Raw genomic sequence first — 14,214 nt, forward strand, 5'->3', positions numbered from 1 at the left:
CTCAATCAATCTACACTCTGGCAAAGCTATTGCTCAAATGGGAGCCTGCCAAGAAAAAGGACACAATTGACTCTCTGACATTCACACAATTCTACTGTCTGTTTTTCTAGCCTGCTAAATTACTTTAATTGAGATCCATTAAAAACTTCCTCCGTCCATCTGCTTCCTCTGAGGCTCCAGTAATAGGCAGCGATGAACCTCGCGTGATGGGAGAACAAGAAGTCAAGTACATAAAAATGTTTTTTAAAATGCTCTGTTAGCACCATCATGTTCCTCAAAAATCTGACTGAATAATATCCTGCTCTTTGTTTTAACATCAAGATTTAACATGAAGTCTCCTGACATTTTGACTCCAGTAATATGTCAGACTTCATGGTACTGTATGACTTTTAATTACACTATTATTATTAGTAGTAGTAGTAGTATACATTTATTATTTATTCATTCATGTATTTATCAGAACAATTCTACTACAGTTACTGCTACATTAATGAGAATCACCACTGAAAATAATGTTAATTGCATAAAAAGTACCAAAATAATTATGCTGGTACTTTTAATGAATTTATTATTATTATTATTATTATTATTATTATTATTATTATTATTATTATTGTTATTATTAGTATTATTATTATTATTATTATTATTATTATTATTGCAAATATATTGTTTATATACCTTTATTTTTTATAAAATATATTATTTTTATTAAAAAAATATTATTTAATTTATTTATCAAAAATACTGCTAAAGTCATGACAATCTAAAGAGAATCATAAAAATAATTGGAATTGGCAAAAATAAATAAATAAATAAATACAAATAAAAAAGAGAGAGAGAGATGAAAAAACTGGGCCCTTGTAATGTAGGACCTCAAAAACTTTAAAATACGTCATATTTTACATTAAAGAATTAAACAGATTCTAAACAAAATTAAAACTGAAACATTTAAATAACATGCACCAGCTGCTCTCCTTGAAAAATGCTGCATTACTACTTTGTGTGCATTTGCACACTGAAAATGTAAATATCTTAACAGACGAGTGACCGTAAAACCTATAAAGTACCACTATTTTCTCCAAATATGAAATGCGAGAACCAAACACCCTCTTCCTTCCTGCCACAAACTGAATAATAACTTCCCACAGCCGTCTGATGCCCTGATGAGCACCTACAAACACTCAGACGAGGGTCCCGCATTACAGCAGCTTCTTTCAGCACCTGCCTGAATGTTTGCATTCAAGAAACAAATCTTCTGTTGTAGCTTCATAACTCAATAACAACAAGCATGCAGCCGGATACAGAGTTCAGCGATGCATCACGGCCCTCGGTCCGCAGGTTAGCAAAGCACCTGAAACAGCGGCTTTGAGAGACATGCAGAAGTGTGCAGGAAACATCAAGGTCCGTGTTTGATTCCACGATCCTCAGAGACTACAGAACCAAGAGTAAAAAAGCTTTGACATGGAGATGCCTGCATAGTATCTGGCGTTAATGAGTCATGTTATAGTGAGCGGCTGCATCGATCGCGTTTCACTCAAAGACTCTTCTTCTTTCAGAAAAGCTGAACTACATCAAGAAGAAAAAGAAAAAGCCAAACCAGATCATTACTGGCAAAGAATATTTAGCGTTAATTAAAAACAGAAATTAGTAAAATAACCACATTGCAACCATATGGATGAAATAGCACAAAATCTGTCAAGAACATGTCGGGGTAAAATAATGCACCTTATCAAAAAAAAAAAAAAAAAAATTTTGCATTTAGAAAATTAGGCCTTTTATTTAAGGAAGAAATAAGCACCTTCTTAATGCAAAAAGACTAACTAACTAATTTTACAAATAATAATAATGATACTTTTGTTTACACTAGCGTTCAAATGTTTGGGGTCGTTAAGATTTAATAATGTTTTTGAACCAAAGCTGCATTTATTAGATCAAAAATACTGTAAAATTTGTAAATTATTATTACAGTTTCAAACAGCTGTTTTATATGTGAATATCTGTTAAACTGTAATTTTTCAGGATTCACAGATGAGCAGAAAGTTCAATAGAACAGCATTTATTTGAAATAGAAACATTATAAATGTCTTTACTGTCACTTTTGATCACTTTAATGTGACCTTGATGAATAAAAGTATTAATTTCTTTAAAAAGAAATAAATGCATTTAAAATCTAAAACATTTTTTTACTGATCCCAAACTTCTGAAATGTAAGATTTATTTATTTTTTATTTTTTTTTAACAAATAATACAATAATGAGAATCACCACTGAGAACACAAAAATGTCAGGATGAACATTACAATGCAAAAAAAGGCCTAAAAACATACAATGTATTGTTTTGTCTTTTCATTTTGGGGTTGTTTTCTGAGATTCACCTTTATTCCTGAATAAGAATAGCCTACTGTAAGTGCTGTACAGACGTGTGTATCTTGTTTTATGGCGTCTGAACGGCTGATTTGGAGCGCAGCAGGTTTGACACACACACAGTGAGTGGGAGCAGCGGCGCTTATTAAGTGTGTGGGCCACATTAAGAAGGAAAACAGGTTTGTATATTTTAGTGTTCGGCTGCCAGTCTCTGTTCTCCTCTGAGGCTGGCTGTTCATTTGACAAGCAGCTCGTGAAAATGCAATTATTTCATCTTGACTGTATGTATGGATTTAACACACACGTAGATCAAATATGAAATCCATTTTTCTCTCGTTGCTGTGTAGTGCTCTCAATCAAGGAGGCAAACAAAGCTAATGCTAATATATTACAGCTGCACACATTTGAGGTTGTAATGTGTAAATATGTGCGAGTGGCTCCTGTCTGTGCTGGTCTCTATGATATTCTGTTCATAGAAATGGGTCATGTGCATAGAAGTCTGTTTCAACCACAGAATGAAACAATGGAATTGCAACTTTTAATCTAATAATTCTGACTCTTTTTTTTTTTTATTCTGAGTTTGTATCTCATGATTGCAACTTTTCCTTCAACAAAAAATGTGTGGCATATAATGGTACAATTGCAAGAAACAAGTCCATTTACCTTATTATTATATATATAAAAAATATAATAAATAGAGAGAGATGTAAACTTTAAATTCTGAGAGAAAAATTCAGAATGCGAGATTTAAATGTGCAATTCTGAAAAAGTCATAACTGTGATATATAAACTGATATGTGAACTCGCAATTGCAAGAAAAAAAGACAGAATTCTAAGTTTATATTTCTCTTCTGATGACTACTTGCAATTCTGAGTTTATTTCTCACAATTTCTCACAATTCAGATTTTTTTTCCCCAGAATTGTGAGATATAAACTAAGAATTGTGAGATTTAAATTCAGAATTGCAAAAAAATAAAAATAAAAAAAGTGAATTGTAAGACAAAAAGTCACAATTACTGTATTACCTTATTTTATATTCTGTGGTAGAAAAAAAACTGAATTGCAACATTTTTTTCACCTTTTTATATCTCACAATTCTGACTTTTCTTATTGGAATTGCACTCTTCTGACTTTATATATTGCAATCCAGAATGAAGAATTATGGGGGAAAAAAGTCCAAATTGTGAGAGAAAAAGTTGCAATTATCTTTTTTTTTTTATCATCCTATGGCCATATGAGCAATTAAATTAGTGACAATTGCTCTTGTGATTACGTCTATCTGCTGGCCTCAGAAAGTGAAAGATTTTAGCGGGACACTCCAGATTGTAAAGAACTCGATAAAAGAAAAGTGTTTTTTGTCATATGTACAGGATGTTTTGACATGGAAACACTGAAAGCAGAAACAGCTCCCTGCTGTAGATGGCAGGTGTACAGCGAGAGCGATGGGATCATCATGCTGGCTCTCGTCGCGCCCGTAGATTTGACAACACTGCGGTCGTGCAGGGCTCTCATTTACAGAATATCCTTCCTCATTTAGTTGTTTTTTACTTCAGGAAACCACTGCGAGACGACTGTCAGATTTTTGACTGCTAATTATGAAGAGGTCCAAAGTTTTACAGTCAACATGTGCAAAGGATGTTTGTTTAGATTAAAAGTGTAGTACTAAACTGCTTGAAATCACTTTAGATATGCATTTAAGTACATTTGACATATTTAACAGATGCAGCTTTTAAAGAGGAAGAATAGCAGAAGCGACTCACTGGAACTCCTTGTGGTCCGTCAGCGCCTGGCAGCCCAGCGTCTCCTTTCTCTCCCTAAGAAACAAACACAACAGACGGGTTGACCAACATATTAAATTTCCCAGATTGTGGCACTAAGAATCATACGCTTCTAATATGTCACACATATTACGTGTTCATAACCCGTCCTGTCTCTGATGACGAGCGTGCGTTACACTTCCAGAAAAACATTTACAGGGATGAAACATGAAGCTAATAAACACATGGTTACACACCAGTATATGATTTGTATGTGATTTTCATGAGATTCTGCCTATTTCTATAACAATACAGTGTGTTTACATGAGAAATGTTAAGCAGGTGTAGCGGTTAGCTTGATATAAAAGGCTACAAATAGCATATTTCAGCAACATTATATGACCAAAACACACATTAGATCGCAATCGGAAGTTATTACAAACTTATTTAAAGTGAGTTTAGCATATTATCAATTTTATATATTGTCTTTTGTAGCATGATGCTACAGTGTGCATGGCCAAAAAATGATCACAATACAATTTTGCATATCAGTCGATATTGATAAATATCACGATCAATTTCAAATCTTTATTTCTTTCAAGTTTAAAAGCATATTTTTGCTCTTATGTAAAAGTTGTAGAAACCAGACTGTTAATTGTGGTTTTAAACGACTCTTTATGATCAGAACATGACAAACACTTCATGCTTTTGAATTAGTTACACTCTTTCTTTCTCACCAGTCATTTTTGCTTAACAAAATGAATATCTTAATAGAAGAATTCATTTCTTAGTTTCTGCATGTTCTGTTGAGTGATATTGTTTCAAATCATGAAGCAGGCTTGTGTTCCTTACTTTGATGACTAGGATCTTCAGCACAGTTTGCAGTGCAGGCTGCAATATTAATAATATTATTTTTTAAATGTATTTATTTATTTATTTTTCTCTTAGAAACGCACATTTGACAGTAGTAGCTTGAGTTTGGATGCAGATGTAAATTTATGTTCATTATCAAAAACAGTAACATCTGTAACAATTGTAACAACCTCATTTTTATATGCTGAAGTTAGAGTTTTATTAAAATTAACCATTGGTCTTCCATAGTAGACATATAATAAAATTTGATATGAATATCGCACATTTCTGCCACAATACCATAGTGCAGTTAGTGTTAGGCTACTACAGTAAATCCGCGGTAAATGATGGTGATTTGTGGATTGAATGGATTGACTGTATCGCTGCGCACAGTGTTTATTCTGTTTGTCAGCGCTGTTTCATCTGGGTTTAATCTAGTTTAAATCACGAGTCGTTTGTGTTCTTGGCTGCATTCAGTCGCTTCACGCTGGATCTCACAGCTCTGTTTAGTGTCGCGAGATCGAGACTCATCAGCGAGTAAACGCATCTGCTCCAGAGATTGTCTTACTATTGGGAGATGAGCGGGTCTGGAGAAAGCGTAACGTCAACTTGGATCACGTGTGCCTTGATAACCAATCACATTACAGCCTTGATGTCACTGAATATCAGTCGGAGTTGTGCGACACTCAATCGCCATTTACGGATAGCATAGGAATGAATGAGAAATGCCATAAGATGAATCCCAGCTGTCGCAAAAAGTCAGTGACTTCTCTTATATAACGACATATTTCTTTCAGTGTAAACGCTAAAAATAGTTCAATCCAAAACTGTTGTTTAGTGTAAAACATGTTGAAGGTTAGCTGATAGGCTATGGTATCGCCATATTGATAGGATTTGGTATCGAACAACAAGACATTTTTCAATACTCGATGGTATCGAGGCAATTCAGTCGGTGCCTGAAAAGCATCAAACTCGACACCCAGCCCTATATGTAATGACGATGTAAATATATTTAGTCTAAATTGTTCTTGTCTTAAGAATATTTAGGTGTTTCTGCTGGAAATAGCACAAAATATGTTTTAGGAAAATGCCTTTTTCCTCTTATTTGTAGATTTGGACACTACTGGAACTCCAGCAGTGTTGAGACGCATACAGCAGAAGACAATAACTGGCTGGAGTCTAAAGTGTGTGTGAGATGAAGAGTTTCATGTCCCACTAGAGCAGACTTTGATCAGAGCTGCTGCTGGAGCCACAGGTGGAGAGGAGGCAGGCATCCTGTTCAAGAGTCATTGCCCTTAAGCAAAGAACAAATGTTTGCCCTCCATGAAAGCTTCAAGTACACTCACTAACACTTCGGCTTTGTGGAGCTCTTCGAAAGGCCAGGAGAAAGAGAAACTAAGAGTTGTTGTTTTTTTGTTTTTGTGAAGAGCTTGGCCTTCCAGGACACATAAAACATCTAAGCAAGCAAACCTTTCATTAGAAGAGCAGCGAGTCTGTTAGAGAAAACATAAATGTGGATTGCGGCGGCCTGTGGAGCGGGACCCAATAACTACTCTGACTCTGGCCTGACATCTGTAGGTGTGTTTGTCTACATAAAACATGTTCTATGGTGAGCAAACACTCAGAGCACACAGTTTGTGGAAAAGATGTCTCAGACATAAAACTACACAGTCCGTCTCACTCATGTATGTCCAGTTTTAACACATGCAGAATGTCCAGGCGACAAAATGTTGTCAAGAATGTATGTAGTATAAATGTTGCCTTTCTGCTATTGAGGTATCATGCATGTCAAGCCCAGGCTTCTTGGAAAAATGTGCCGTTGCAACATTTCAGCAAAATGATATCATGTTGCTTATTGCACGTTTTGCAACATTTTAAAAATTAAATGTCCTGAGTGGCACTAAAAGTGCATTAGTTTTTATTGGAAACTGATGAACATGAATCTGGCAATGTTTTATTACGTTTTATTGCTTCACATCACAAGTGCAATGCTGTACCGGGTGTGCTACAGAGCAAGTTTACCACATCAGAAAAGACAAACATATGGAGCTGCATGTGATACAAACATCAAAATGTATTAGTTTGTAAATCATACACTATGGCAAAAGTGTTTTGAGCTCATAACATGGTATCGTGCAAGAAACTGCACAAAAATTAGGCTTTATTAACCAATAATCTGATAGAAATATACAGTAAGAGGCTGGTGTTATGCTATGTAGAAATGTCTGCAATGTCTGGTCTCACTGTTACATAGGCATTAGTATGTAACATTTACAGGTACAAAATATACATTTTTATGTTTCAATTGATGCTGAAGCATACAATTTGCACGTATTTTACATTAAACATTATTACATATTTATAACTAAAAATTGTCAAATATTTATGACTCGTTTGTATCGTAACGATATTTGTATAGATGCAATTTTATAATTTTATGATTTAGATATTTAGATCCAAACCTAAACATAACCATTTTATAGAGAATATAAAAAGAAATATAAAACGGAATGTACAGAATGTAATTGACAGAAATGTTTTTAAATTACAATAAAATACCATTTTAGAAACAATATAGCATTAAAAGATGTTTTGAGTAGTTTGCTGCAGCAATAATGTGCAAAATACCCAACTTCAAAATCTATTCTGAAAATCTGCTCAAAAAAGTCTAAAAACAGACTGTATGAATTAAAATACTGACTGAGCTTCACATTGATGTGATATTGCTTGTGCACTATTACAGTTTCCCGTACATCCACCCACAGGAATCACGTTTGTATCACATAAGCAGATGTTCGTCCACCTAGGAAAGTATAGCCCCACCTCAAAATGAAGACTTACAGACTCAAAAAACAACCGTTGCACTGAAGAACAAGCTTCACATTTCAAATGTATTCCTGTAAACATGTTTTCTGCTCTTCAACAGAAGGACTGGTCAACATTATGTGTAGGATAATAAATACTGACAGTATATGCCAGAAATACCATCCATAAGCATAAGACAAACATATCCCTAAAACTAATTTTCCACCTCTGTAATTGGAAAATCACCCTTTGACAAAGGCTCTTTCTCTACTTTAAGGAATCCTGTTTGTTTATTTGTTCCTTTTGCTAAAGTTTTCGGCCAACGCTGCAGTCAGTGGTTTGGAAATCAGGGTCCTTTCAAGCCTTCTGCTTGTCTGTGACTTTTAATAGAAAAGATTGATTTATTTAGAGAACATATTAAAGAGCATTAACTTTGGCTAAAGTTATTTTATAACATTATTCATCAAAAGAACCACTGTATGACTTCCTTCGAACTCCTGCAAAATATTTATCAATGATGAGGAGATAAAGAGACTTTTTTCCCAACTCAACACAAACAAACAGACCTTCAGCACACACACACACACACACACACACACACTCACACAACAGCGAATAATAAGCTACTGCAAACTTGTTTCACATTGTTCTTTTAAGACAAATCTTTTCAATGAATCAGTTCTGGATTCACAATTCCATTTCTTGAGATCATCATATTGACTCGTTATTGGTTAACAGCTGGTCTGTTCCTCACACAAATCTAACATCTGACGACCAAAAACTTCACAGAATAGCACTCTAGTCACATGGGCCACTTTTATGGTGCATTCATAGTGAACTATGCCTCTAATTTCTGTGCTGTGTTGAGTCTTCTCCTGATGTCCAATGGAAAATGCGGGAGCAAGACTAGTGCTGTTCGATCAAAGCAAGGCAAGATGACTCTAATATTAAAAATATTTAATATATCGTATTTATATATAATATATATTTAATATGATATACTGTATATATAATTTTTTTTAAATGTGTTTATTGATTTATTTATTATTTCCCCCCTCAATTGCTTCTGTTTGTTTCTGTTTATCAAAAAAATGCATAAATAAATAAGAAGCAGCCTTGTCATGACTATAGAAGAAATATGTAGTAAATGTCTTACTTTGGGGACTTTTGAAAACGGTGTTAAACAATGGGCACCTTTGAGTCAAAAACACTGATCCTGACATTTGGCCCATGTCACGTCGCGCCTGCAGACTTTCGTGTCTCAGAGATGTCGGTTTTGATATAATTGTGCACATTCTTACAGCGTTTCTGGACTAAATTGATTCAGACGTGTAATTTCAGGTGTATGATGTGCCAGAAACACGAAAGAAGTCGGCTACTTCAATACCTTGTTTTCCAAAGCATCACTCATATTCCTGTAAATCGACAGCACTGATGTGTGTGGCAAAAACACTGTTGGCCCCATATGACACTGAAATGAGTTCAGTACAAACCAGATAAATATCCAGCTCAGTTGCAGGACTTGGGAGGTCAGTGGTTTTTGAAACAGGGTGCATGCTGGTTTTGAGCTGTATATTATTGATAAGTCATCATACGTCCATATTTTCCTCACCAGTCGTTATTTACAGCATGTTTAAAAAGTGCAGATCCCTGATTCTGACAGCCATATAAAGCAGACTAAACATCTCTGTGCATTTAATAAAGCATGAATGTGCTAGTGTTGTAAAATGCACCTGTTTATGTCTTCTCTTCACCAGTCTGACCGAGCGTTTATACAGCTAAAATAACATGCACCACCATCCAGACGAGTGTGTTTCAGCAAAACGGTTTATCATGCAGGAAAACAAGATGGATGGAGCTCTAGGGTTTGCATGAAAACTGTTAACACAAAGCGTTAGGCGTGAGAGAAGAGCATTTGCTCATGTCTATCATTTTATGGAGCCAAATCTCTAGAAATTTTAATGTAAAGACTGTAAATGTGCTGTAGCATCTTGCAGTACGAGTCAGTGAAAAAATCCCCACCAGACTGACAGTCTGTCTGAATGCACAAACACAGACAAGCGGCCAATCAAATTTGAGGACCAGAACTAACTATAATCCTAGTTAAACTGAGTGCAAAAGTAGACGAGAACATCGCTGTTCACTGCTCAATTTGTGACATTTCCTGCAAGATTCATACAGTGTTAACGTCCCACACATGCATGATGTGGACACATGCTGACAGACTTTACTATACATGAGGATCGATCTATCTTTCTGTCTGTCTACCATTAAATATAAACTTAATTCAAAGACATATGTGACCCTGGAGCACAAAACCAGTCATAAGGGTCAATTTTTCGAAATTGAGATTTATACATCATCTGAAAGATGAATAAATAATCTTTCCATTGATGTATGGTTTGTTAGGATAGGACAATATTTGGCTGAGATACAACTATTTGAAAATCTGGAATCTGAGGGTGCAAAAAAATCTAAATATTGAGAAAATCATCTTTAAAGTTGTCCAAATGAAGTTCTTAGCAATGCATATTACTAATCAAAAATTAAGTTTTGATATATTTACGGTAGGAAATGTACAAAATATCTTCATGGAACATGATCTTATCTTAATATCCTAATGATTTTTGGCATAAAAGAAAAAACTATAATTTTGACCCAAACAATGTATTTATTGTTGGCTATTGCTACAAATATACCCCAGCGACTAGTTTTGTGCTCCAGGGTCACAAATCCTAGCATGAAATACATGTATTTAAAATATATTATTTTTTATACAAAAATACTGATTAGGAGAAATATTTATTTATTTATTTATTCTATTTTATTTATTTATCTTTATTTAGTTTTATCTATTTATTTTATTCTAATTTATTTCTTTATTTATTTATCTATTTATTGACATGAGTCCTTCAGAATAATGTCTGAGCATGTTTGAGGGACATTTACGACACATAAACGCATGTGTTAGTTTACATGTGTGCATACGTGCGGTGTGTGATTTGATTCTGACTCGAGACGCTCTGAAACTGTAAAACCTCCGCAGTAAAACCCAAAGGCCACATGAAAGTCAGCAGAGAGGACTGGGTATCTGTGTCTCGGCAGCACAGGACCCTCGCAGGGACTGAAGAGCGAGCGTGAAGTTTTATATGGATCTGGGGAGGCTTTTGTGGTCTTTTAACAGTCCCAGAAATCCTAAAAGAGGAGGTTTTTGACCCAGTTTGGGGTTATCTGGGGACTTTTTCTTCTTCTACTAAAGTTAGGAGCTTGTTTTAAAGAGTTACACCACAGCATAATTCTTAAAAATCAAAAAAAGTGAGAAGTCCTCTGTTTGTTAGCCTGGAGTGTTAAACTTTATAGCAGCGTGCAGTAAACTCAAGCAGAATGACACAATCTGATGCTGACTGAACATAAAACACATTTGTACGTAAACTTTTTTTTTTTTTTTTTTGAATGGTCTAATAAACAGCAAGTTGCATACTTCTAAGAAATAATCAGGAAAGAAGTAACAGAAGTAGAGGAGAGTAAAAGTAGAGATGAAGGGAGAATCTAAAGTAAATAATAATAATACATGGTTTATTTAGAGGCTAGAGAAAATAGGCAAACTTGAGATACAGTGGCCTAACATGTCATTCATCATAGTTTCTACTATAACTGCATCTGAGGAAGATTTATCAAGGCTAGCGAGGTGAAGGTCAGAAAGAAAATCTCTGAAGTTTGTTTGAAAAAACTTGCTCAAAATCTGACCAAAGTCAGATTCCAAAGGTATTTTTCAGCTGAAATTAGCTTTACCTGCCTCTAAATTAAAATTGATTATAAACCTAACAATTATAAATAACTGACATCATAAATAATTATACATAATTACTATAATATGTAAGAAAAACACCCTTAATCTGGGAAGTTTGTGGATAGAATCTACTGTTATTATACTGTTGACTCTTGCTTAAACTTAAAACAGTGTGCTTTTATTGTGTTCACCTGAAATACACTAAATGTATGCTGTTAGGATTTTGGATGGGCAGTATTTCAGATACATGTTTTTATACAATCTATAGTATTTGAAATACAAAATACTATTTTGAATTTTGTATTTAAAAGCCTTTGGTAAAAATCAAATGTACTTTGTATTTAAATGCATTTAGTATTTTTGTATTTTCAAAATACTTTGTGCGAGTCATCCTCTTTATCAGGGAGCTGATTTCGTTCATCAGCTAGTTCAGACACGCAGCCACTTCTTAAACCCACACAAAATAATTCAAAGAATCGTGTAAAGTGCAGATTATGATGTGTGACATTAGAACAAACCTTATGAATATGATAACATATGTATAACACTAAATTAAATAATGCTTTCTTATATGTTTTTTTAAATTCATTAAACATTTTCTTTTAATTAATGTTTGTATTTAACATGGACCATTACTTTATTCATTATTTCTGATATCGCAAGCTCATTTTGTAAATGTACGCATTTTAAATATTAGACAAGTGCAAACTTGGTGCTTAATGAAAAATTTGTCACATTTACAAAATCAGGTGATTGTGTTCACACATCTATGCAAATTAATGTTTATGTAGAGACAAAATAATTAGGTTAATCACTGCCTGTCATCAACAATTTAATTTGTGATTAATCATGTGAAGATGAATGGTTCACCACAAAAAAAATCGTAAGGTTTTGGTTTTATTGTTCGTAAAAAAAAAAAAAAAAACTGAACAAATAGTGTTAAATGCTATCTAAATGAATTCTAATTTTAAAATTTAAATTTTAGATAAACTTTCTAATTTGAATAAACTTTATATACAACAAAATAAACTTAACATGAAATAAATATGCTTTTTTGGGGGTAGTTTTGTGTTTTCTAAGAGGTATTTAAAATGAAAACAAAAGATTCTAAGCAGTTGTACACATCGAAATGTGTGTGTGTTTCTTTCTTTCTTTCTTTCTTTCTTTCTCCAGAACAGGTCCAGATAGATTTATATAGAGATACCTGCACTGGATGGCCAATTTCACATGTATTTTGTGTATTTTCAAAATACAAAATACTGTATTTCTATTTAAATACATTTTTCCACACAGTATTTTGTATTTTTATTTTAAATACATTTTCATGTATTTATGCCCATCTATGAGTGTACATCTATGTCAAAAAAGGTATTAAATGCAAACATCTGAAGTAATTGTTGTTTAAAAAAAATCAAATGCCTTGAGCTTAAGATTTCTTGTCTGTGGATTATTTAGACTGTAAGAACATACATGAAATTTTGCACACAGAGAATAAACGAGTGGCTTGAACCGCTCCCAATGAAAACCACGTCACTCGGCATCATCTAACCGACCCACTCCAGCTTGTGCCACCAGAACTAATATTTAGATTCATTTGTCAGCCCAGTGGAAAATGTGTTGACAGATTTGTTTTTTAGCAGTCGAGTGCATATGAAATCTACATGAGCTGACAGCAGGCTGGACATTAGTGTCATTCAGAGCAGCGGACTGAACAAACAGCAGCGTTACGTCATTACTACTGAACGTGTAGCTCAGCTAAGGCCTCTCAATAACAGAATGCTTTTTGTTTCTAATTAAACTAGATGTCCATGATTGAACCCCTCGGTGGCCATCCATCTGTAGACATCCATTTGAGCACTGAGAGGCCGTTTCATTACATCTAAAGGCATCATTTATAATTCCAGGTACGTCTAAGTATACATCTATTCATGGACTCCGAACGAGAGTCCAGGGTTGGAGCGTATGTGGCGCTGAATCAGAGTTTTTACTCTGTCAGACTGATTAATGTCTGTGCTGATGAAGTCTCGGAGCAGGAATAGAGTCTAACACGCTCCACAAACTCACTTCAGTGTCAACGGCAGGTGAATTTACTGGTCATGAATATTCCTCAGTGATCAAAAAACGTTATTTGCATTACTAGAACTGTCACATTTAGAGCATTCATTTATGTCATTAATTTTTTATTTTTTTTTTAAAGCAAAACATTAAAGATTTAATGACTCCTGAATAAAGGATTTTCCTACCATTGGATCAGTTCAAGCTTCTTTTTTTTTCACTTGTCACTAAATTGTGATTTAAATCATGATAATTCATTATATGTTTTGGAAAGTTTAACTGTGTACACTACCAATTAAAAAGTTTGGGGTCAGTAAGATTTTTGTAAATGGTTTTGTCTCTTCTGCTCACCAAGGCTGTGTTTATTGGATCAAAAACACAGTACAAAATGTGAAATATTATTACAGTTTCTCAAAGCTGTTTTCTATGTGAATCTCTGTTAAACTGTAATGTATTTCTGTGATGCGCAGCTGTATTTTCAGCATCATTACTCCTGTCTTCAGTGTCACATGATCTTCAGAAATCATTCTAATATGCTGATTTGCTGCTCAACAAACATTTCTGATTATTATCAATGTTGAAAACAGT

At 34.2% G+C, this 14,214-nt stretch overlaps 1 protein-coding gene across 1 annotated transcript in view; it reads right to left on the reverse strand.

Annotated features, from left to right (window-relative positions):
- LOC107728729 (collagen alpha-1(XXI) chain-like) overlaps positions 1-14,214 on the reverse strand; it is a 54,202-nt gene that overhangs the window by 21,792 nt on the left and 18,196 nt on the right. Inside the window, exon 15 of the mRNA XM_016539019.1 lies at positions 4,128-4,181. Within this exon, the coding sequence (XP_016394505.1) occupies positions 4,128-4,181 (54 nt within the window). The remainder of the gene's footprint in view (positions 1-4,127; positions 4,182-14,214) is intronic.

Source organism: Sinocyclocheilus rhinocerous, unplaced genomic scaffold (genome assembly GCF_001515625.1).
Source record: "Sinocyclocheilus rhinocerous isolate Xijiao unplaced genomic scaffold, SAMN03320098_v1.1 scaffold2773, whole genome shotgun sequence".
In the NCBI taxonomy this organism is placed as follows: Eukaryota; Metazoa; Chordata; class Actinopteri; order Cypriniformes; family Cyprinidae; genus Sinocyclocheilus; species Sinocyclocheilus rhinocerous.